The sequence below is a fragment of the Biomphalaria glabrata genome, chromosome 16 (assembly GCF_947242115.1).
Source record: "Biomphalaria glabrata chromosome 16, xgBioGlab47.1, whole genome shotgun sequence".
Lineage (NCBI taxonomy): Eukaryota > Metazoa > Mollusca > Gastropoda > Planorbidae > Biomphalaria > Biomphalaria glabrata.
The window spans coordinates 28,392,551-28,413,983 of NC_074726.1; the positions used below are offsets into that span (position 1 = coordinate 28,392,551).

The window sequence follows — 21,433 nt, forward strand, 5'->3', positions numbered from 1 at the left end:
AAGTTTAAACTTTGCACAGTTATTCATCATTTTTCCTATCAAAGCATGAATCAATCGAAAAATAAACCCATTAGTTAATTAAGTGATGGTAGTTAATTTTTGTTCATATTGAACAAGGAAATACAATATTGCCTGATCATGTGGTATGTGCGCTGGACTGTTGTTCAGGCGCCTCGATGGTCCCAGATTCATACCCTGGCGCCTCGATGGTCCCAGATTCATACCCTGGCGCCTCGATGGTCCCAGATTCATACCCTGGCGCCTCGATGGTCCCAGATTCATACCCTGGCGCCTCGATGGTCCCAGATTCATACCCTGGCGCCTCGATGGTCCCAGATTCATACCCTGCCGCCTCGATGGTCCCAGATTCATACCCTGCCGCCTCGATGGTCCCAGATTCATACCCTGGCGCCTCGATGGTCCCAGATTCATACCCTGGCGCCTCGATGGTCCCAGATTCATACCCTGCCGCCTCGATGGTCCCAGATTCATACCCTGGCGCCTCGATGGTCCCAGATTCATACCCTGCCGCCTCGATGGTCCCAGATTCATACCCTGCCGCCTCGATGGTCCCAGATTCATACCCTGCCGCCTCGATGGTCCCAGATTCATACCCTGCCGCCTCGATGGTCCCAGATTCATACCCTGCCGCCTCGATGGTCCCAGATTCATACCCTGCCGCCTCGATGGTCCCAGATTCATACCCTGCCGCCTCGATGGTCCCAGATTCATACCCTGCCGCCTCGATGGTCCCAGATTCATACCCTGCCGCCTCGATGGTCCCAGATTCATACCCTGCCGCCTCGATGGTCCCAGATTCATACCCTGCCGCCTCGATGGTCCCAGATTCATACCCTGCCGCCTCGATGGTCCCAGATTCATACCCTGCCGCCTCGATGGTCCCAGATTCATACCCTGCCGCCTCGATGGTCCCAGATTCATACCCTGCCGCCTCGATTTGTACAAATACTCCTTCTTCCCTAGTGCTATTAGAGCATGGAATGGGTTGCCTGAGCTAGCCAGGAAAACCAGTGACTTGGCAGAATTTAAGTCATTGGTTAATATGCATGACTAAATGCATGACGCGTAGGACGTAATCATCTTCTTTTTTGAAGTAACGTCTGTATTATATAAGATAAGATAAGATGGTCCCAGATTCATACCCTGGCGCCTCGATGGTCCCAGATTCATACCCTGGCGCCCGCTGCCAACCCAAGTCGTCTTGCAAGACGTCCTAGGATGTACCTTACCTTCTACTAAAAAGGAACATCCGAAATATGACAAACATTTTTTACAAACAATATGGCTGTAAATGTGGATTTCTTCCTTTTTAGATTTTAAAAGTTTTTTTTATTTTTGTCGCTTGTATTAAATTCAGTCATTGCATGATATGCTTGAAGCTATAGGCTCGATGCATAGAACCGTAACAAAACATTGTTGAGGGTATCTTCAACGGCGACTGTCAAGAACATTTTAGACAAGTTATATTGAAACACACTGTTTTGGTATTTAAAAAAGGTTACAGCCTAGCCACGCCAAATACCATTTAGAGAATAATTGAATCATACATATCAGCTAATGTATAAAGTTTGGCTATGAATTCACCTATCCCTTTGTCTGTTGGACCATTGAGGGTGAGGCACCACGTAAGATCTGTTGACCGTCTTTCTCCATTCCTCTCTGTATTTTGCCTTGGGGAGAATCTCAGGCCCGTCCATTCTTTTATTTTGTCTTCCCATCGCGTTCTCTGCCTCTTTCTTTTGTCCTGGTACTATTCTCTGAAGGAAGGTTTTTGTGAGCCATGAGGACCTTGCGATAGAGTGATAGCAAATAGAGTTTTAGTTTGCGTTTTTTTTTTAACAGTAGTTAGAAGATAATCGTGGGCTCCTTTCGCTTTACTAATTCTGTCTCTAATCCTAATCTCTTTGTGATTTATGAAAAAACAAATGAGGAGCCCTCCAACACTTGAGACATCGTTGTGGAATAACCATGATTAGGCCTACTTAGCAAAAGTTATTCGGAGTCATCTCCTCTTTGTTACCATTTCATTTTAAGATTTATAAGTCATCTGTTTATCAATAAAATACAGTAAGAATGAAAAAGAAGAGAAAGGGTTATGGAGAAATGTAGGAGCGGTTTAATGAACTGACAGGAATGTCTTCCACTAACAGGAACGACCCTTTCCACTACTTCTTCCTGACCAGACAACCTACACTGGCGATTCTAGCCTACCGTATTTCTAGTTCTGCTTCTCCATCTATTTACCCGGAATCAACAGTCCACCATCTTGTTTCTACTCTCTTTAACAGTGCACTGGTGCGCATCTTTCTTGCTCGTATCAACATATCTAGGCCTATTTGTTTGGGAAAAGTCTGGTTTGATCCATTTGATTTTTGAAAATATTATCTTTAAAATTAAATTTGGTCTGGTGGTCTAGAATTCTATAACTTATTATTAACTCTTTCTCTCCTAACTGACGATACCAGCGTTGATTCCACCAGCATGTGGTAAATAATTACGGAGAGAAAGAGTTAATTAAACACATACGTCAGCAGGTACTCTCGTGTATTCATTAAACAGTTACATTAATAAATAGACTGTCAGAAATAGTAATCGTATTTTATATAATACAGACGTTACTTAACCAATGAATTAAATTCTGCTAAGTCACTGGTTTTCCTGGCTAGCTCAGCAATAGCGTCTTCTAAGTTTGGATATAATAGGCCTACGATTCTATGATTACAATTGTATTTTCTGAATAGCTATTGTTATTGCTCTCAGGCAGACACTTATGGTGCGCACTGTTCAACACGTGATAGACATGTTGATACGAGCAACTTCCATTGTGTGTTATGTAGCCCTCTTGACCTGACGACAAGAAGAATTGACTTCCAGAGTGTCGAGTTCTGTTTTTCTACTTGCCCGTTCCCTTTGGCATTATATGCTGTGGTCCTGCTTGTTACTATGGCACTATGCCTTTACCTCTGAGGAAAGATCCTAGCTCTTCAGACATGAAGGCTGATCCCCGGTCAGAATGTAAATACGAGGGCGTCCCGAAAAATGCTGAATAGGTTTGTGAAGCATCTAATTACTGTTTGAGTAGACATGCCAGGACATGCATATGCAAAAGGAAACCTTGAGTACTCCTCAATAATTGTCAATAAATATTTATTTTGAGTGCTAGAAGGGAGTGGTCCCTTAAAGTCAACACTAAGAGCATGGAATGGATTGCCTGAGCTAGCCAGGAAAACCAGTGACTTGGCAGAATTTAAGTCATTGGTTAATATGCATGACAGAATGCATGACGCGTAGGACGTAATCAACTTCTTTTTTGAAGTAACGTCTGTATTTTATAAGATAAGAATGGTGATGTGGCTTTTTACTAAGCTGCCGGCAGATGGTGGATAAAAACGAGGTTTTATCTCAGCACAGATGGGGCAATTGTTTGTTACAGTTCTTATTTCTTCAACTGCATACGGAAGATTCTTTGACCGGACGAAATGGAGCATTCGCACTATGCCAGGGTGGCAAAGTGTGTTGTGAAGTAAATGGTCAGGAAGAAGTCTTGTGAGGAAACTGTGGAAAGGGTCGATCCTGTTAGTGGAAGACTTTCCTGGCAGTTTATGTAGACTGTCGTCCTTGAAACAAGAAAGTAGAGAGCTGCACATAGGCCTACTTTGACCCTGTGTTAGTGGCAATATAGTGAACCTTATGGGAACGTTAAGACATAGGCGGCAATAGTGTACCTTGTAAGCAGTGTCGGAGACAGCGAACCCTGCAGGCCAGAGCTAAATGAACTCAAAGCCAACATAGACATTTGTGTTAGTGTAATCATTTCTCATCACTTGTCAAGGAAATAACACACCTTACCTCTTCCCCTTTATCGTTCGTTGAGTGTTTGCCCTAAGATTCGTTACAATATACCATATAGGTCAGTGGTCAGAAATTCTGTATTACATAACTAAAGACATAGATCAAAGAGTAATCAAATAAAATGGACAACAACTCTAGAACGCTTCGTTCTGATATCAACTTCTACATAACGAATACACAAAAAAAAATAAAATAATAAGAACCATGTTTTGTTTTGTTTTTAATTAAAACAAGTCACATATTCACAGACAAACTGAGCTATATTCAATCGTACTGCTCAGGGACTCCATCTGTTTGCATGAAATAAATTATTTTGTACATTGTTTTTTAATTTACAAATGGCATCTAACAAGATATTAAACTTACCAAAAAAAAAATTATCCAGTTAATTAATTACATAGTAACCTATAAAAAAAAAAACTAGATGATGACAAGTTTTCAAGTGATGTCATTAGCCCTGAATTCTGTCACGTGGTCAAGCATAAAAATGAGAAACTAGAACACATACTTGTGCACGCCATGTCAAACCATCACGTCTTCAAACATTAGCAATAAATTAAAAGTCTATAACACGAGACACCTTTGAATGCTACAGAAAGCAGTACCTAGTGATATCTTTCACAATAACACGCATACACACACTGGCTTGAGTTCCACTACCAGCATTCTGTGAGACGGATCCATTGCATTGTAAATTCAACCAGCAACACAAGCCTATGACAAATCAAATGTTGCTGTATCCATTAGAGAATAATTAACCAACAAATTTGTCAATAAAAATAAATAAAAATTGAAAGGGCATAAAGATCATTTAAAAAAACAACAACATACTGTACAAACAGTAATCTAAAACAATAACATACAAACAGTAATCTAAAAAAATAACACACAAACAGTAATCTAAAAAATAACATACAAATAGTAATCTAAAAAATAACATACAAACAGTAATCTAAAACAATAGCATACAAACAGTAATCTGAAACAACAACATACAAACAGTAATCTAAAACAACAAGATACAAACAGTAATCTGAAACAACAACATACAAACAGTAATATAAAACAAGATACAAACAGTAATCTAAAAAAATAGCATACAAACAGTAATCCAAAACAACAACATACAAACAGTAATCTAAAACAATAACATACAAACAGTAATCTAAAACAACAACATGCCTTTTAAACAACTAACTAAAAAAAATACAACAAAAAACTTAGGAAATAATCTTAAACATACTTAGAAATACTGGGGTTATTGAGGAAGCATCATGCAGAAACTGCTAACATAATGAGACTGAGCAATTAAGAAAAATAAACAGAGGCACAATTATTATTCAGATATTATTCAACTCAATTATTTTGTTGTAGTATATGAACACTGACATAAACCTATAAAATTTATATTTGGATTGAACAAGAATCCAAAAAATTAAAAGTAACTTTTTAGTTAAGGAAAAAAAAAAATTAATTAAAAGAAAAAAAAATAAATACAGTAACACTCAATTAAAAAAAAAAGCAGAATAAATATTAGTAGCCAATTAAGTTTAAAAAAATATATATAAAACAAATTAAAGCAAACAAAATAAATAATCAAATTTACTGATTAAAATTTCCAATGTATTTCACTTTAATAAGAACAAACTAAAACGCTGTCCATTATGAAGGACTACAAGAGATCTATTCCTGCAAGAGGGACACAATGTTTCATATGTACAAGAGAAGCGTTGACTCAAGCTGGAAAGACTAGAAATGAACAGATCACTGACACAGCTTCTTAGTGTAAAGTCAACAGGATGATGGTCTTGACCTACCGGAAGTTAGAATGGTGACGACATGCACTACAAGACACAATAAGGAACCAAACTAGCCAAGTCTAACTAGCGATGAGTTTACATTTTTAAATGAGATGCATAAATTAATATACAACATTGTCACAATGTTTTATTCTTTATTTACACAGATTTGAAATTTCTTTAAAAACAAAAATATAATATTTTTGTCAACAAATTATTCTTGAAATAAGTCAATTTACTCTATGATGCTTCAGGTAAAGAATTGAAATGAATGAATGCAGTATCAATACAGTATTTATACAGTAATGCTTGATGAAGACAACCAGACTTTATGTTGTCCAATGTCTGGTTGAGTTGTAAGCTTGGGAAAAACAAGTGTAATGGAGCTTCTCAGTTATTGTACCAAATATATCATTCATTCGTAAAAAAAATAATTCCATTACATTTCATTAATGGGTTTGAATAAAAACTTCATTATCACACTGCGAACAGTTCGACTTCTAACAACACTGCATGCTAGACAGAAAAGACAACTCCCCCTCCCCGGGTAAAAAACTTAACTGTTATGTATTTGTACCAAAATTAAATCACAGAATGATGTGTTACATCATCACAACACTTGCTCCACGAATCACAGCCACTAGACCCATGACCCAAGATCTGAACCAGCAGACTTCCACACCGCACAGCGCTAGCACAACGCTTTCAAACAGTAAGACTTCCAGCACAGTTTGTTTCTTCTAGCCCAAACCTCCGACAGGGGATGGCAGTGCGCAGGGTTCGAACCCTGCATAGCAAAGTTTGTTGTTTCTAGCCTGGTTATTAATCTCGAGTCATCTTTGAAATAGAATTATGAACAAGTCATGAAACATCCCTATCACCTTTCAACCTTTTTATTTTATAAATCAAACGCACCCTAAGTAATACAAAATGTCTATGTTTTCTAATTTTCTCTGTTTGCAAAGTGACTGAAATCCATTTTTTTTTTTGTGACACTGAAAAAATGGATAGTGATCACCACACTAGTAGCACAAACAGACAAGAGGCATGGATTGTGAGTGAACAAAGTTGACTTCATTTAGTAAATACAAAATAGCAAATCCTGACACAAAATCATTAACAACGTAGGCCATACCATAAGATTATTGCAGTTCACCAGTGCTCAGTGAAGAACCATTGCCAACACTGGAATCAAATCCATTAAGGCATAAAGAGGCGATGCCTTAACTACTATAAACATACTACACCTCTGAGAGGTTCATGATATACGGTATGTCATTAGAAATGTCACTTACTAGTTACAACATGAGCAAGTTAAAAATAGCTGTTGTTAAGCCCCCCCCCCCCCCCCCCCCAACCATAAAAATTCAAGACCAGCAACAAGCCCACTGCCCTCTTAAGTTTCCTTAAGTTTCAGTTTCATTGCTTAACATACTCCACAGCCAATCTATGCTCTAAGCAACTCAGCAGAAGTGAAAATTCTCTGTTCATGCTTCCTACCTAACAAGCAAAATAGGGTTATACTACGATACTTATGAGGCATTACAAAAGAACGTTTTGCTTTAAAAAAACTGTCAAATTTGTTTCAGAGAGAAAATGTTTCCATGACACCAGTTAAGATATTAGTAGATTATTTCTACAAATAAATTGCCGTAGACTAAGCTATTTATAACTTTCGAGGCCAGTTGAGAATGTCTTCAGTAAAACTGCGACTGAAAGGAAACTATGTGCTTCCTTAACACGATCACTGGCTATTAAACCAAGAAACAAAAATGCACTGCCCTCATGGGTAAAGAAATAGTGGCTCCTAAGTCAAAGGAGCACAACCCACTGCCCTCATGGGTAAAGAAATAGTGGCTCCTAAGTCAAAGGAGCACAACCCACTGCCCTCATGGGTAAACAAATAGTGGCTCCTAAGTCAAAAGGAGCACAACACACTGCCCTCATGGGTAAAGAAATAGTGGCTCCTAAGTCAAAGGAGCACAACACACTGCCCTCATGGGTAAAGAAATAGTGGCTCCTAAGTCAAAGGAGCACAACACACTGCCCTCATGGGTAAACAAATAGTGGCTCCTAAGTCAAAGGAGCACAACACACTGCCCTCATGGGTAAATAAGGAATAAAGAATTGGAAGTAGTTAGTACTAATAATGATTGTAGAAAAAAAAGAGTCTCATGACTAGGTTAAAAATGTTTAGTGTTAGTAGCCAAGCATATTCTGTGAGTGACAACACCTTGAGCTCTCTTTCAGTACACAAACACATGACTGAAGCCTTACCCTCAGTGTGCGCACACACACACACACAGATCTACCCTCCAAGGTAGTACAGTTATTAAAAAAATAAAGACAAATGACTTAGCAGCACAGTATATACAGCACCAGCATCCTAAGATTCTAGTTCCCCGGCTCCCAAACTCAAGGTCGATAAGGAGATGATAGCTAAACTGTTGAGCAGATGGTCAAGATAAAATGGCCTTGGGTCGGTGCCTTGCCCACACATGGCCATCCAGTGATGCAATCCGCCTGCGGTTCTTTCGATGCCAGAGCCGTAGTTTGTCTTCACACACACTGGACATAGCCTGTAAAGTACAAGCAGGACATTGTGAAGTACAGTACAAAGTACTAGCAGGACATTGTGAAGTACAGTACAAACTACAAGCAGGACATTGTGAAGTACAGTACAAAGTACAAGCAGGACATTGTGAAGTACAGTACAAAGTACTAGCAGGACATTGTCAAGTACAGTACAAAGTACTAGCAGGACATTGTGAAGTACAGTACAAAGTACAAGCAGGACATTGTCAAGTACAGTACAAAGTACTAGCAGGACATTGTGAAGTACAGTAAAAATTACAAGCAGGACATTGTGAAGTACAGTACAAAGTACAAGCAGGACATTGTGAAGTACAGTACAAAGTACAAGTAGGACATTGTGAAGTACAGTACAAAGTACAAGCAGGACATTGTGAAGTACAGTACAAAGTACAAGCAGGACATTGTGAAGTACAGTACAAAGTACAAGCAGGACATTGTGAAGTACAGTACATAGTACAAGCAGGACATTGTGAAATACAGTACAAAGTACAAGCAGGACATTGTGAAGTGCAATACAAAGTACTAGCAGGACATTGTGAAGTACAATACAAAGTACTAGCAGGACATTGTGAAGTACAGTACAAAGTACAAGCAGGACATTGTGAAGTACAGTACAAAGTACAAGCAGGACATTGTGAAATACAGTACAAAGTACAAGCAGGACATTGTGAAGTGCAATACAAAGTACTAGCAGGACATTGTGAAGTACAATACAAAGTACTAGCAGGACATTGTGAAGTACAGTACAAAGTACAAGCAGGACATTGTGAAGTACAATACAAAGTACTAGCAGGACATTGTGAAATATAAAACAAAGTAAAAGCAGCAGGACATTGTGAAGCGCAATACAAAGTTCAATCAGGACATTGTGAACTACAATACAAAGTACAAGCCAACCCAATTCCTGACCAGCCCTTAGCCAATAAAACAACAATCCCAAATGCCTGAGGGCCTTACCTCCCTTTCCTTACAATATTTCTAGCTCTAGCTAATAAAATAAATCAAGATTTTGAGCATTTCCACTGTCTATTTCAATGGAAGTCAAATCCTTTCTTTTAATAAACTTCTGACTCCTAAAGTTTAAACCAACCAAAATGTTGATCAACTTTAAGACTCATTACAAGTTTTAACCTATCCTTTAAGGACCCGGTTCTTGTTTATTGCTAATTTTTAGATACTTTTTCCAGGTTAAACCACAGACATTTAGAATGCCTAGACGCTTTTTTTTTTCCGATTGGTTGGTTGTTTTTAGATACTGACGCATTTTGTAAGTAAAATAGGTCTAGTGCTTTAGTGGTTGTAGTTTTAAAGAGAACTCATTTTTAGCAGTTTTGACTAGGACAAGCGCCACTGTAGAAATTAACACAAAAAAAAAATCATTAAGCAGTCTCGTGAAGTTTATTTTTCTAAGACTGCTAAAATGTGACCTAATAACAGCAACCCTAAGAAATGAAACTAGTTGTCATCTGTTGTTTTTTTTTTCTTTGGACCTATTTGGGTTGGCTGGAAACAAGAAGTCCCTCACTATAATGTTCATTAAATGTAACAGTCAGAATTCCATATTGGGTTTCCTATTTAAAAAACATATTACATATGCTCAATTTTTAAAATATTTTTCATAAGTGGTCCTAACGAGGTTAGAGATCCAAAATAGGTCAGGCAACACCAAACAGCCAAAAAATTTCAGTGAGTGTCCTTAGCATATCTAGCTATACATACACTTAACGAAATGACCAACTGACCTCTAGCTTTAACGCTCTTTCCTTATCTAAAGGTTCAGGCGGGTAGACAAAGCTGTGGGCGTCTGCGAGAGCTCGTAGGTCAAAGTAATACTTGGCATACACACTGGAGGGAACATTAATGTTGAACTGAAGAAGTTCCAAAACTTGCCGCTCTAGCTCATTCCTGGTGAAATCAAATATACAGGAACATTTCTTCGTTACTCTTAAATTACAGTATTACTATCATTCTGGTATCCATAAAATAGAGAAAAAAAAAAGTGTTAAGTTTGATAAACTATATGGGGAAAAAAAGAATATACTTTCTCTTATTTAACTGCTATGTAAAGTCTAAAAGGCAGAGTACCAATTAGTTCATGATATTTTACATGATTTGACTTGTATGTTTTGGATGTCCCTTCAGAAATAAGTATTATTATTTTCTAGCCCAAACTTTCTGATGATGACAGCCAGCAAGGTTCAAACTCTGGACTGTTGCGGTGATAACCATAGTGCACATCACTCAGCCAGGCAATTGGAGAAAGAAATAAAGAAAGCCAAATACTTAAGTAAATGTGAACTTCACTACAGTCAATGTGAACTTCACTACAGTCAATGTGAACTTCACGTGGTCTAAGGGACCCTTAGGTCTTGTTATGTTCTCCAGTTGTGTCACGAATTACTTACATGTCATCAACTTGGATGTCCTTGAGGATTTGACAGAAGTCCACATTCCATACAGCCTGGTCATCCCAAACTTTAGAGGCCAGGATGATGGCTCCTAGAACCATTCGCTTCCAGTTGCTTGGATTGATATCAATCTCAGAGTAGGTCAGCAGACGCTCCAAATAAACCTGACAGAATCATTGGCATTAAAATTTTAGGTTGACCAGGGTTTCATTCCAGTAACAAACATAAACTAGAAAAACACCTGACAACAGAAATGGTTTGTTAAAAGAAAGATTACTATTGGCTTACTAATATAATAAGGGGGATGGTGGTCCAGTGGTAAAGGAGTCTTAGGTTCGAATCTTGGTGAAGACTGGGATTTTGAAATTCAGGATTTTAAGGATGCCGCTGAGTCCACTCAACTTTAATGGGTGCCAGACATTAGTTGGAGAAAGTAAAGGCGGTGGATTGTTGTACTGGCCACACGACACTCTCATTAACTGACGCCATAGAAAACAGATGACTTTTATTTAACATAATAAGCCCTATAGATCGCAAGGTCTCAAAGGGGTACTTTACTTACTGATGTGATACACTTATTTTTTAAACTTTTAGTAGTTTTGGCTCGAAACTAATGCAGCAAACAAATCACTTTAAGGTACAAACTTAGAAATGACCCACTCAGGGCATGAAGGAAGAAACACCTTGGTGACAATAACGAGTCATTTATTTAGGTCAACTCACCAATGTTACGATGGCACATTCAGCTGTAAGTTGAGCAGCGTTGAAAAGATTGCGAACAAAACGGTAGATGACTTTGTGTTCTGGATCTCGTCTTTGGTAGTCATCAGGCACTGGGTCTTTCTGGTAAAAAGAAACATGAATCAAGTTTATATCCTTCTGTAAAAAAATGTGCCTAATTGAATCAATTTTGTTCCATGTCTTCTTACTATATAATATACTAGTTTTAAAAATGTGTCATTTGAATGTTCAGAGTGTGAGTTGAGAGAGAACAAAAAATATCACTACGAAAAAAAAAAAAGAGGATTTGGATTAATGAAATTGAAATTACAAGCTAGAAAAGTTCATATTTACTTACAAATAGGCATTTACAATTTGCATAGCTATTTACTAAAACATTTTGTTTTCAAATATTTAAATGTAAATATATATTGTTATAGCTCTGCTCCTGTGCCAAGGCTTATGGTGCGCACCAGTGCACAGTTCTAGACTATTGGTGAACTAGGGCTTGGTTTGATCCGCCTTGAGTTGTAGAAGGGGTCACCGCCAGCGGAGCGGCCAGCAGGAGAGAAGCAGCTCAGGTTCTCTTTGTGGGTTGTCTGATCAGGAAGTTGGAAAACTGTGGAAGGGTTGTTCCTGCTAGTGGAAGACAATCCTGTTAATTGATGTAGACTACCTTTCTTGAGACAACCAGAAGATAGTGATGGCGAGATAGTGAACCCTGAAGAAGACCTAGGCAGCAACAGTGAACATTGTAGGAAAGTGAAGAGGTGAAAGGTGAATCATGCATGCAAGAGTTATTTAGGAACTGATAGCCAGGACTGACATGTTCATCTTGATTAAGTAGCTTCCTTTACATATGCTACAATACATATATATACTGCAGAGATAATCAATGTAACATGGATTACAATGATGTAAATATATATACATAATACAATATTGAAATTTTATCAAATAAGGTGTAGAGAGAAAGTTATCATACAGAGAAGAATAAATTGAAGCTCTGTTGCAGCAACATAAACTAGAATGTGAGTCTGATTTTTTTAATGAAACTATACATGAAGTCTTTAATCTTCGTCTATACTCATCTATAGCTAGACCTAATTGGATCTAGCAGGTTTTTGTTTTTACAAATAATTTAGAATTTCTGTGCATATTTGAGATTTAGACTCGATCTTGCGAAGAGCTGACCTCTAGATAATAAAATTTAAATGGGGAAACTATAACTTATTTACACCTCTGAAGGAAACATACACTTTTGTAAGTCCCAGGAAAGCAGAGTGTAAATACTGTGAAAACCAAAGGCAAGAACTTACTGAAAGTGGGTGTGCCTTTTCGTCAAATATCTGCAAGACATCCGGCTCCAGAGCCGCCAAATTCTGCTCCCTTTCCTCGTCAGGTGGAATTCTGTTGCGGATGTGAAAGTATATGGCTAATGCTACAGACTTAATGGTGGTCTTAAGATTTGGCTGTGAGACAGTCGAGTCGTCCATGTAGATAGTTGAGCATGAGCTAAACTTGCGTAGCTGGCCGTACTCATCAATCTAAAAATTGAGACAGATTCAGGCTTAATATTGATTGAAACAAACACAGACCTGTATGTCGGTAGATACCAAAACAGAAGTCTTTCTTTTTTTGGACAATGCAAGCCATTTCCACACTTGTGTTACAAATTCCACATGTAATAAAAATAATATTTGAATTTCATTTAAACACATACACTATAACACATTTTTTTCAGGTGGTGAGTTGGATAAAATGTGTAGTTTACATTTTATTTGCAATTAGGAGCTTAACAAGCAGCTCTACTATTAAAAAATTGAGTGGTTAACCGCTTGGCTTCTGAAACTGGGGTCCTCTGTGAAGAGTAGATTTTGAATTTCAGGATTTATAGGTCGCCCCTGAATCCACCCAACTGGACATAAGACACCCTGCTTGTTAACTGTTGGCCATAGAAACATCATCTTAACATCATCTGCCCCATAGATCACAAGGTCTGAAAGGGAAATCTGTGCTCAACTCACTTTCATTTGACATGAAATCTTGCCCCATAGATTACAAGGTCTGAAAGGGAAATCTGTGCTCAACTCACTTTCATTTGACATGAAATCTTGCCCCATGGATCACAAGGTCTGAAAGGGAAATCTGTGCTCAACTCACTTTCATTTGACATGAAATCTATAACTTGAAACTTACATGTTGTCTATGTCCTGATCTTGTCATGATCATCTGACTTCTTCTTCTCATACGATTATCTAAATGAACACAATGAAATAACTTGTATTGCACGTCATGCTCTAAACATGGTACAATTACTTTATATACATACTGGATCAGAAAAAACAACAACTAAGTATTTTAAAAAAATTAAATTATTGCAATTTACAAAAATTACAAACTTTTTATAACTTCTATATATAACTGATTTGTACTTGATCTATGACAAACTGTAACATAAAATAGACTAATATCACATCAAGAGAAATATATTTACTCATTCACTTCTGGTAGCTTCAAGTTTCATATAATGTAGGGGAGATAATTTTTAAAAGAAAATTCAATTGCATTTCCAATACTAGAAGATTTGAAGCACAAACTATAAATAGAAGAAACAAGTTTATTTCAGGGGTCTTATAAGTTTTGAGCTTCATGTGAAGTCTACTTTTGTGAATTTATGATTGAATTTTGATTCTATTGTTTGTGTGTTATGACATTAAGTAGAGCATGTGTTCTCTTGTTTTATGATTTCAACTTGGAAAATTAAATTATTATATTTTGAAAGGTTTTTGTTTGTTCTTCTGCAAGTATTAGAAACCCCACTATACAATGAAACATTGGGTCATAAGATCTAACTTGAAACAAACTAATATGTTCACATCACTCAGGACCATTGTAATAACTAATAAAGAGAAACTACTTACTTCTTTGTATTTCTGATTCAGATCTGGTCGAAAATATTGGTTTAGCACCAGGATGGCTTGAAGGGTCAAGGTCACTATCTGGCAAAAGTAAAAAAAAAAAAAAATTACAATACTTTTAGAAGTGCCTATCAACATGAATTAAACCAGACATTACTTTGTTCAAACATAGACCAGAGATACAAGAATGGTCTAAAATATTTTAATGCTAAATACTCATTCATTTTACCTTTGACCATTATTCTAACAATATTACTAGATGTAAGTCTGATTTAAGCTGATCCTAATAAACGAAATGCAGCATAAAGAGATGAGCAGTTTGAAACATCTAGTTTCATCTATTTTATCCTCTTTTTTTTTCTGATGGTTTGCCATCAAATATTTATTTACTATGATGTCCTATGGCTAAAGAAATCATATTGTAAGTATTCTCACAGTCTCTTAAGTGATACAGTTCATTGTACATTTCAACTCCCCCCCCCCCATATTACATTTTTAGTATATTAATTTGAAATACCTACATACTGAGATTAATGATATTTATGGGTCAAACTGAAATGCCTATATCTATGCCATTGGTTGGTTTGAAATGAATTGTGTATAATGGGTCAATTTGAAATGCTCTAAATTGTATAAAAAAGGTCTAATTGAAATGCCTAGATATTGTGATCTAACAGGTCTATTTGAAATGCGCTAGTATATTGTGTAAATCATCTCAGTTTTAAATATTCTTTATTATGTGCATTATAATTTAAAATGTCATATATTACATGTATACAACTTCAGTTGGAGATATCCTATACTAAGTAAACTACTTCGATTTGGTACTTATACAAACTTAAATTTTTATAAGTTTTATTACCTTCTGGTTCTCGTTCGCTAATATGTGGCACACCAACTGACACTGGAGGAGGAGGCTGAGGTATACTGGGCCCCTCCTCCACAAGGGGTTCACCTGATTGTGGCTGGTAAAGGTACTGCTCACTTTTTTTGGTGCGGCTCTTAGGACTTTGATACACACAACAAGAGTTTTTGTTCCCCATGGTAAGCAACGAGAGGAAAGCCTATCTCCCGTTTAGTGCACAAAAAAACAACAACAAGCCAACAAAGATATCAGCTTCACAACTTTTTTTTTCAGGCGCTTAAAAATTGAAGTAAAAAAGTGATAATTCTGGGTGGCTATGACCCCTCCATTATAGTCCAAGTCACATCGTCCATACTTCAAAAGAGTGGTATTTTTAAAGTCTCTCAACACATTCAGTACAAACTTCAATGAGATTTAGTTGTTGAAAAAGTCAAGCTTGAGGAACTGGCCTGCTGTTTATGAAAGAAAAAAATATTAGTATTTCAAGACACCACATAAAGATTTGAGATCTCTAGAATTCTAGATTGTAGCTTAACCCTCTATATAAATTTCAAACTAACTATATATATATATATATATATATATATATATATATATATATATATATATATATATCACAAGTCAAGTCTGTGACCTATTTCGACCAGTTTCTAGAAGCGAGGTCAAGCCAGTGCTGTCCAGAGTAAACAAGTTAATTTTAGGTATCCAATCAAAGAAAGGGGTTAAGGAAAAAAATAGCACACGTCAACGTCAAAGAGAAGTTTCTATGATTCTGGAATGTACGATTTAAAAAAGTAAAAATGGGGGGGGGGGGGGGGGGAAGTCAGTTAGACGAGGTCCTCGCTTAGTAATGGTTATAATAAGATATTAGCGGGTCCATTAATTAAAGTTTTATTAGTTGAAGATGAAGTTATACTAAGTGAAGTTTCATGTATCTTTAAGTTTTATTTATGAAGTATCAAATCAAGTTGTTGTTAAATTGAGAAGTTAATTTGATGTGAAAGTTGAAGAAGTATTATTAAAGAAGTTTTGAAGAAAATACAAAGATGTTTCTTCACTTCATTGAGTTATCAAGTTTGATAATATTATCCCCGGCAAGTGTGTTCATCACAATATATATATATATATATATAGTAAAAACAACTGGAAACAAAATTCCCAAGCGCACTGTTTTTATATTTGTACAAGTAGGTGGGAAGATACATTTTTTTCTATATCACCAACCTCATCTGACTGGCTTTTAAAAATGTTTTTTTAATCAGTAATGGTTGGTTATTTGATTGAGCTTATTTAATTGTTATTGCTATCACATACGCAAATTGGCACAATTAATGTCAGGGGTTTCATTTCAAAGACTTGTACAAACACACAAAAATAAGATAGTTTATATTGGACAAATGCAATGGTGGAACAGATAATCGTTGGAAATAATTTCAGGCCAATATAAAACTGCTTAAAAAGTGTCTATGGACACTATAATGACTATACTGTTTATAGATATACTAAAGTGACTATAGTCAACAGTATAGATGTACTCTAGTTTAAATATTAGGTCTAAAACTCACATTCTGATAAAATCTCAATAGTGACAATACTGACAATAGTCAGATTGAGATTATATATATAATCTCAATGTATATATATAATTTAATTTAGATCTAGATTTATCTAGCTTACCAAAAAAGCTAGATCTAAATCATCTAGGACTAGGTCTAATAATTAATACAAATAGAGATCTACAAAGAATATTTATCAAGGGACTCAACTTATAGAGTCTCTCTAGTCTATATTTATAGACTAACTTTATAATAACTTGTAACTGGATATTATTTATAAAGCTAGATTGATATTATTTATAAATTTATGAGTCTATTGATCTAGAATCTAGAGTGCAGCTATTAAGTAATAATGAATAAATTATAAGACTACACTACAGAGATAGTATTTTGAACACTATTGTAAAAGGTTTTTTTAAAACTTATTACTACTATTATTTATATGCTTGTGAGTCTTGAACACTGACTGCAGAGCAAGAGAGGAGGATCCTAGCAATGGAATTGAGATGCTACAGAAGGATCCTAGGTATCACGTTCAAAGACCGCATCACAAACCAAGAGATTAGAGACAGGGTTACTGCAGCGATCGGACCCCATGATGACCTGCTAACTATAGGGAAAAAACGCAAGCCATATTACAAGATCTTTGGGTCTCCTGAAGACCTTCCTTCAGGACAGGAGAAGGGATGAAAGGGGGAACACTGGCGCCTCAAAACCACTTTAGCTTCGCGTTGATGGGGCACATCAGCCTGAATAATGCAACCCATCTAGGAGAAGGAAAACTCTGACTCCAAACTCCACTTTGTGGCGATACTCACCCGTGTGGGTATCAGGGCTTGGAAATGACCAAGAGTAATAATAACCCCACTGCCTTTCCACTTGAATTTCATTTCACTAAGGTGAATAATAGTGGAGCTTCCCCCCAGGGAATATATATATTATATATATAAAAAGCCTGAGGAAACACCCAGCCTACACCGAATGCCAAGAAAAATTAAGAAAAATTCATACGAGCTCAGACATAGTCTGCGCATGGCAGTTTCTTCCGAGACTGCTGTGATAAGTCAGCTACTGGAAATAAAAAACAGACAAACAGCAAACACCTAAACCTCTTGCAACTCAACATCTTAGGCCTACAAAACAAGATAAGAGAGCTCCAGCACATACTCAAGAAGCAAGATATACACATAGCGCTCTTACAAGAAACACTACTGCCCAAGAAAAAAATAAACATCACAGGCTACACACAGTACAGATGCCTTTGTACCAAATGTCAGGGAATTATGACCCTCATTAGAAACGACACTCAAGCAACAGTAAAACACGTACAGAACAATACAGATATTGACATGCAAGAAATACTTCTTTGGAGAGGAGGAACCAAATACACTATCAAAAACTTCTACTGCCCACCATCTTCAACAGCAGACATAGACATAAAACTACCACACTACACAAGGACAATAATAGCTGGTGACTTTAATGCACACACACCCTCCCTAGGCTACCCATACTACAACAAGCATGGCAAAGAAATAGAGAATGTAGAAAATGCCTCTAACCTTCATCTTCTGCAAAACAAAACCTCACCTCCAATATTCCTCCCATAGAGCACACAACACAACTAGCAGACCTGACCTAACTTTTATCTCAACAGATATTATCAACGCTTCTAAAATTACAGTTCTTGAAGACATAGGTAGTGAGACCACAGGCCTATACTCCTCAATATAGGAACACCAGGTAGATACCAACACAGCAAAACAACTAGATGGAACTAAAAAAAAAAACTAACTGGGCAGCTTTTGCACAAGAAACAGACACAAGACTATCAAGTATAATGGAGGCAGATGTCAACACAACCTACGCAACTATGGTTTCTAACATCTTAGAAGCAGTGAAAAAACACATCCCTTGAGGTCAAGTTAGGAAATACAACCCTTTTGGACACCTTCAGTGAAGTCCAGTAGGGCGTCGGCACCGTAGGCGCCATTATCCTGTTGATGGTTAGAAAAACTTTGATCCAACCATCAGGCCTGGACATGGGGCTTTTCACCCCTGTCCTGTCTGAGGGCACCCAACGGTAGGCGGCCATATCGGCTGACTGGGCCGTGCAGTGTACACAGCGCACCGTCCCCGCTCTCCTACCACTCGCTATAAGTGGTCGAGAACAGTGCTAACTGCGGGGGGCTTGTCTCATATTCCTATACTGTAACCGCCACAATTCCGTGCGAAGGTCGCCACTCCAGGCTCCTGGTTCTGATGACGACCCCCTTGTGGAACAGCATGGCGGACTTTTTGGACTGAGTTCCGGGCGTTCTTTCCATCCCAACCCCGAGTGAGAGAAAAAAACAAAAGCTCAACCAGGCCGGGCCTGGTTCACTACTCGTACTTTGCCTATCTAGTCTCCACTCACTAGACGCTTCCACTGGAAGGCCAAGCTGAGGCGACGGGTAGCTGGAATTCCTCTGGCTTTTGGACACCAGAATTAGATAAATTAGTAAAGGAAAGAAACATGGCCAGGAAGACTGTAGAAAAAAACCTACTAGAGAGAACAAGACAAAATAAAAAAAATTGACAGGGCTCATTAGATACAAAATTAATACAGAAAAAAAGAAAAAGTGGACCACAACATGCGATCAACTAGACCTAAACAAGGATGGTCGAAAGGCTGGACCCTTCTGCATTGGCTAGCAGGAAAGAAACAACTAACAAACCCCCAACCATCTATGGAACAACCAGATAGACCTGTTAACTACCTCACCCTAAGGTCAATGTTAATCAACAACCACAAAGAGGAGTGGCTCAACCAATGGGCAACAGGAAACACAGGGAGAGCCATCATGTACAAAGAAATGAACATGCCTAACAAACTGGACAGTATTAACTTCCTCCCCCGCAAAGTGCAATCTCTACTATATTCCAACGAAGGCTTTACTAAGGACAGAACAAACACCTCTGTTAAATTACCATCTCAATAAAATAAATTCCACACAACTCCCAATGTGGACACTGCGCCCACTCTTATGAAACCGTAAACTATAATATATATCCTTTTTGAATGCCTCTTCCTAATCCACCTTAGACAGACCCTACTACCACTGCAGCCCAACATAACCAACACGTGTATGGCAGTGCTGAACAACTGAAGAAAACAGCACACTATTTTTCGTTGGCACGGTCTGTAAAAGAGCTTACAGCTCAGCAGCAAAAAGCTCGCTAGAAGAACAATCTCACTGTTCTAAGTGTAAGTAGAGTAACATTACTTCACAGATCAAGATGAAGATTATGAATATCTTATAAAATACAGACGTTACTTTAAAAAAGAAGATGATTACATCCTACACGTCATGCATCTAGTCATGCATGTTAACCAATGACTTAAATTCTGCCAAGGCCAAGTCGTTGGTTTTCCTGGCTGGCTCTGGCGACCCATTCCATGCTCTAATAGCACTAGGGAAGAAGAGTATTTGTACAAATTTGTCCTGGTAGAGTATATACGGAATGTGCCTTTTTTTGTGTCTTTCTGAGTATTTTATTAGGTTTTGTTTTTGTATTTGAAGATTATGGTTCAGGGTTTTATGTATAATTGCTACTTTACTTCTACCCTGAAGACTGAATGCTTTCTAAATTTAGTGATTATACTAAAGGTGTTACTCTAGTCATGAGTCTAGTCAAATGTGAAAATTTGTTTGTTACGAATCTCACGGACTCACTGCTCTATTTTGTGTCTGTTTCTTATAGATCTAGATCTATTATACAGACGTCACTTCAAAAAAAGAAGATGATTATCATGATTATGTCCTACTTGTGAAAGATCTTTACTATGTTAGTCTTGACTCTTAGTAGTCTTCCTCTTACTCTAAATTAGAGTTGAGTCTAGACACTCTAGACTATAGAGATCTATCTATAATTATACTACAGTTAACTACAGACATAGATCTAAGAATCTAAGAAAATCTAAGAAGACCTAAGACTAGTATAGAGTATAGAGTATAGTATACTAGTAACATGTAAGACTTATAAATTTTATTTAGATAAATTTAAAGTTATTAATTAATTAATGTTAACAATATCAATATACTATACTATAGTGAATAGTGATAATAGTGTCTATTAGAGTTTAGACGCTTCTCTAGATCATAATCATAAGTAGATATTAGATCTAGAATCTACATCTAAATAAAAATAATACTTACTTTTAATTTATTAACTTTTAAGAAACATTAACATACAAACAAACAAAACTTTTAAGACTTGAAAACTAACTTTTTTTTAGACTTTAAACTTTTTACTAGACAGTCCCCCTGAGTCTACTCTACTCTTAGTCTCTACTGACTCAGTCAGACTAGTCAGAGTCACTGTCACTGTCAGTAGTGTCAGTCTACTCAAGTCTCAAGTCTAGTCTTATAAGTCTACTGCCTAGCCAGTCTAGGACTAGGTTGATAAAATAAGAATTTATTAGAATTCATAGAAAATGTGTTTTAAGTTAAAAAATCAGTCAGATCTAGATCTGTTATATAGATCTACTATTTTGATCTAGATCTATATTGACTAGACCTCTATCATAGTTTACATTATAATGATTATTATTACATATCCACCGGTAGCAAGCGGAAATAGATCTACATATCAACCATTTTAGATGAAAAAAAAAAAGAAGAGCTGATTTCTACTTCCGGAATATTGTACTTGC

At 37.1% G+C, this 21,433-nt stretch overlaps 2 protein-coding genes across 8 annotated transcripts; both read right to left on the reverse strand.

Annotated features, from left to right (window-relative positions):
• Positions 1-136: 136 nt before the first annotated feature.
• Positions 137-4,394, reverse strand: LOC129923303 (fibroin heavy chain-like). The gene is made up of 2 exons (XM_056013575.1): positions 4,382-4,394; positions 137-945 (listed from the first exon to the last, which is right to left on the reverse strand). The coding sequence occupies exons 1-2, from the start codon at positions 4,392-4,394 to the stop codon at positions 137-139; spliced, it is 822 nt and encodes a 273-aa protein (XP_055869550.1).
• LOC106056699 (cyclin-Y-like protein 1) lies at positions 4,079-21,405 on the reverse strand. Of its 7 annotated transcripts, none has more exons than XM_056014249.1 (9): positions 21,314-21,405; positions 15,179-15,633; positions 14,320-14,397; positions 13,595-13,653; positions 12,715-12,942; positions 11,399-11,518; positions 10,673-10,839; positions 10,010-10,172; positions 4,079-8,251 (listed from the first exon to the last, which is right to left on the reverse strand). In XM_056014249.1, exons 2-9 carry the CDS (start codon positions 15,357-15,359, stop codon positions 8,132-8,134), a joined length of 1,116 nt encoding a protein of 371 aa, XP_055870224.1. In that variant the 5' UTR covers positions 15,360-15,633; positions 21,314-21,405; the 3' UTR covers positions 4,079-8,131. The 7 variants fall into 7 exon arrangements, with proteins under 7 accessions (XP_055870224.1, XP_055870225.1, XP_055870226.1 ...); XM_056014250.1 differs by having other exon boundaries at positions 21,342-21,399; XM_056014251.1 differs by having other exon boundaries at positions 21,334-21,391.
• Between the last annotated feature and the right edge of the window lie 28 nt (positions 21,406-21,433).

Excerpts from the sequence above, each read along its gene's own strand:
- LOC106056699 (XM_056014249.1), bottom strand. The coding sequence starts at position 15,359 with ATGGGGAACAAAAACTCTTGTTGTGTGTATCAAAGTCCTAAGAGCCGC. Across the intron at positions 13,654-14,319 it reads TGAATCAGAAATACAAAGAA|ATAATCGTATGAGAAGAAGA; the intron begins GTAAGTAGTTTC and ends GTGTTCATTTAG. Across the intron at positions 12,943-13,594 it reads GATCAGGACATAGACAACAT|ATTGATGAGTACGGCCAGCT; the intron begins GTAAGTTTCAAG and ends CTCAATTTTTAG.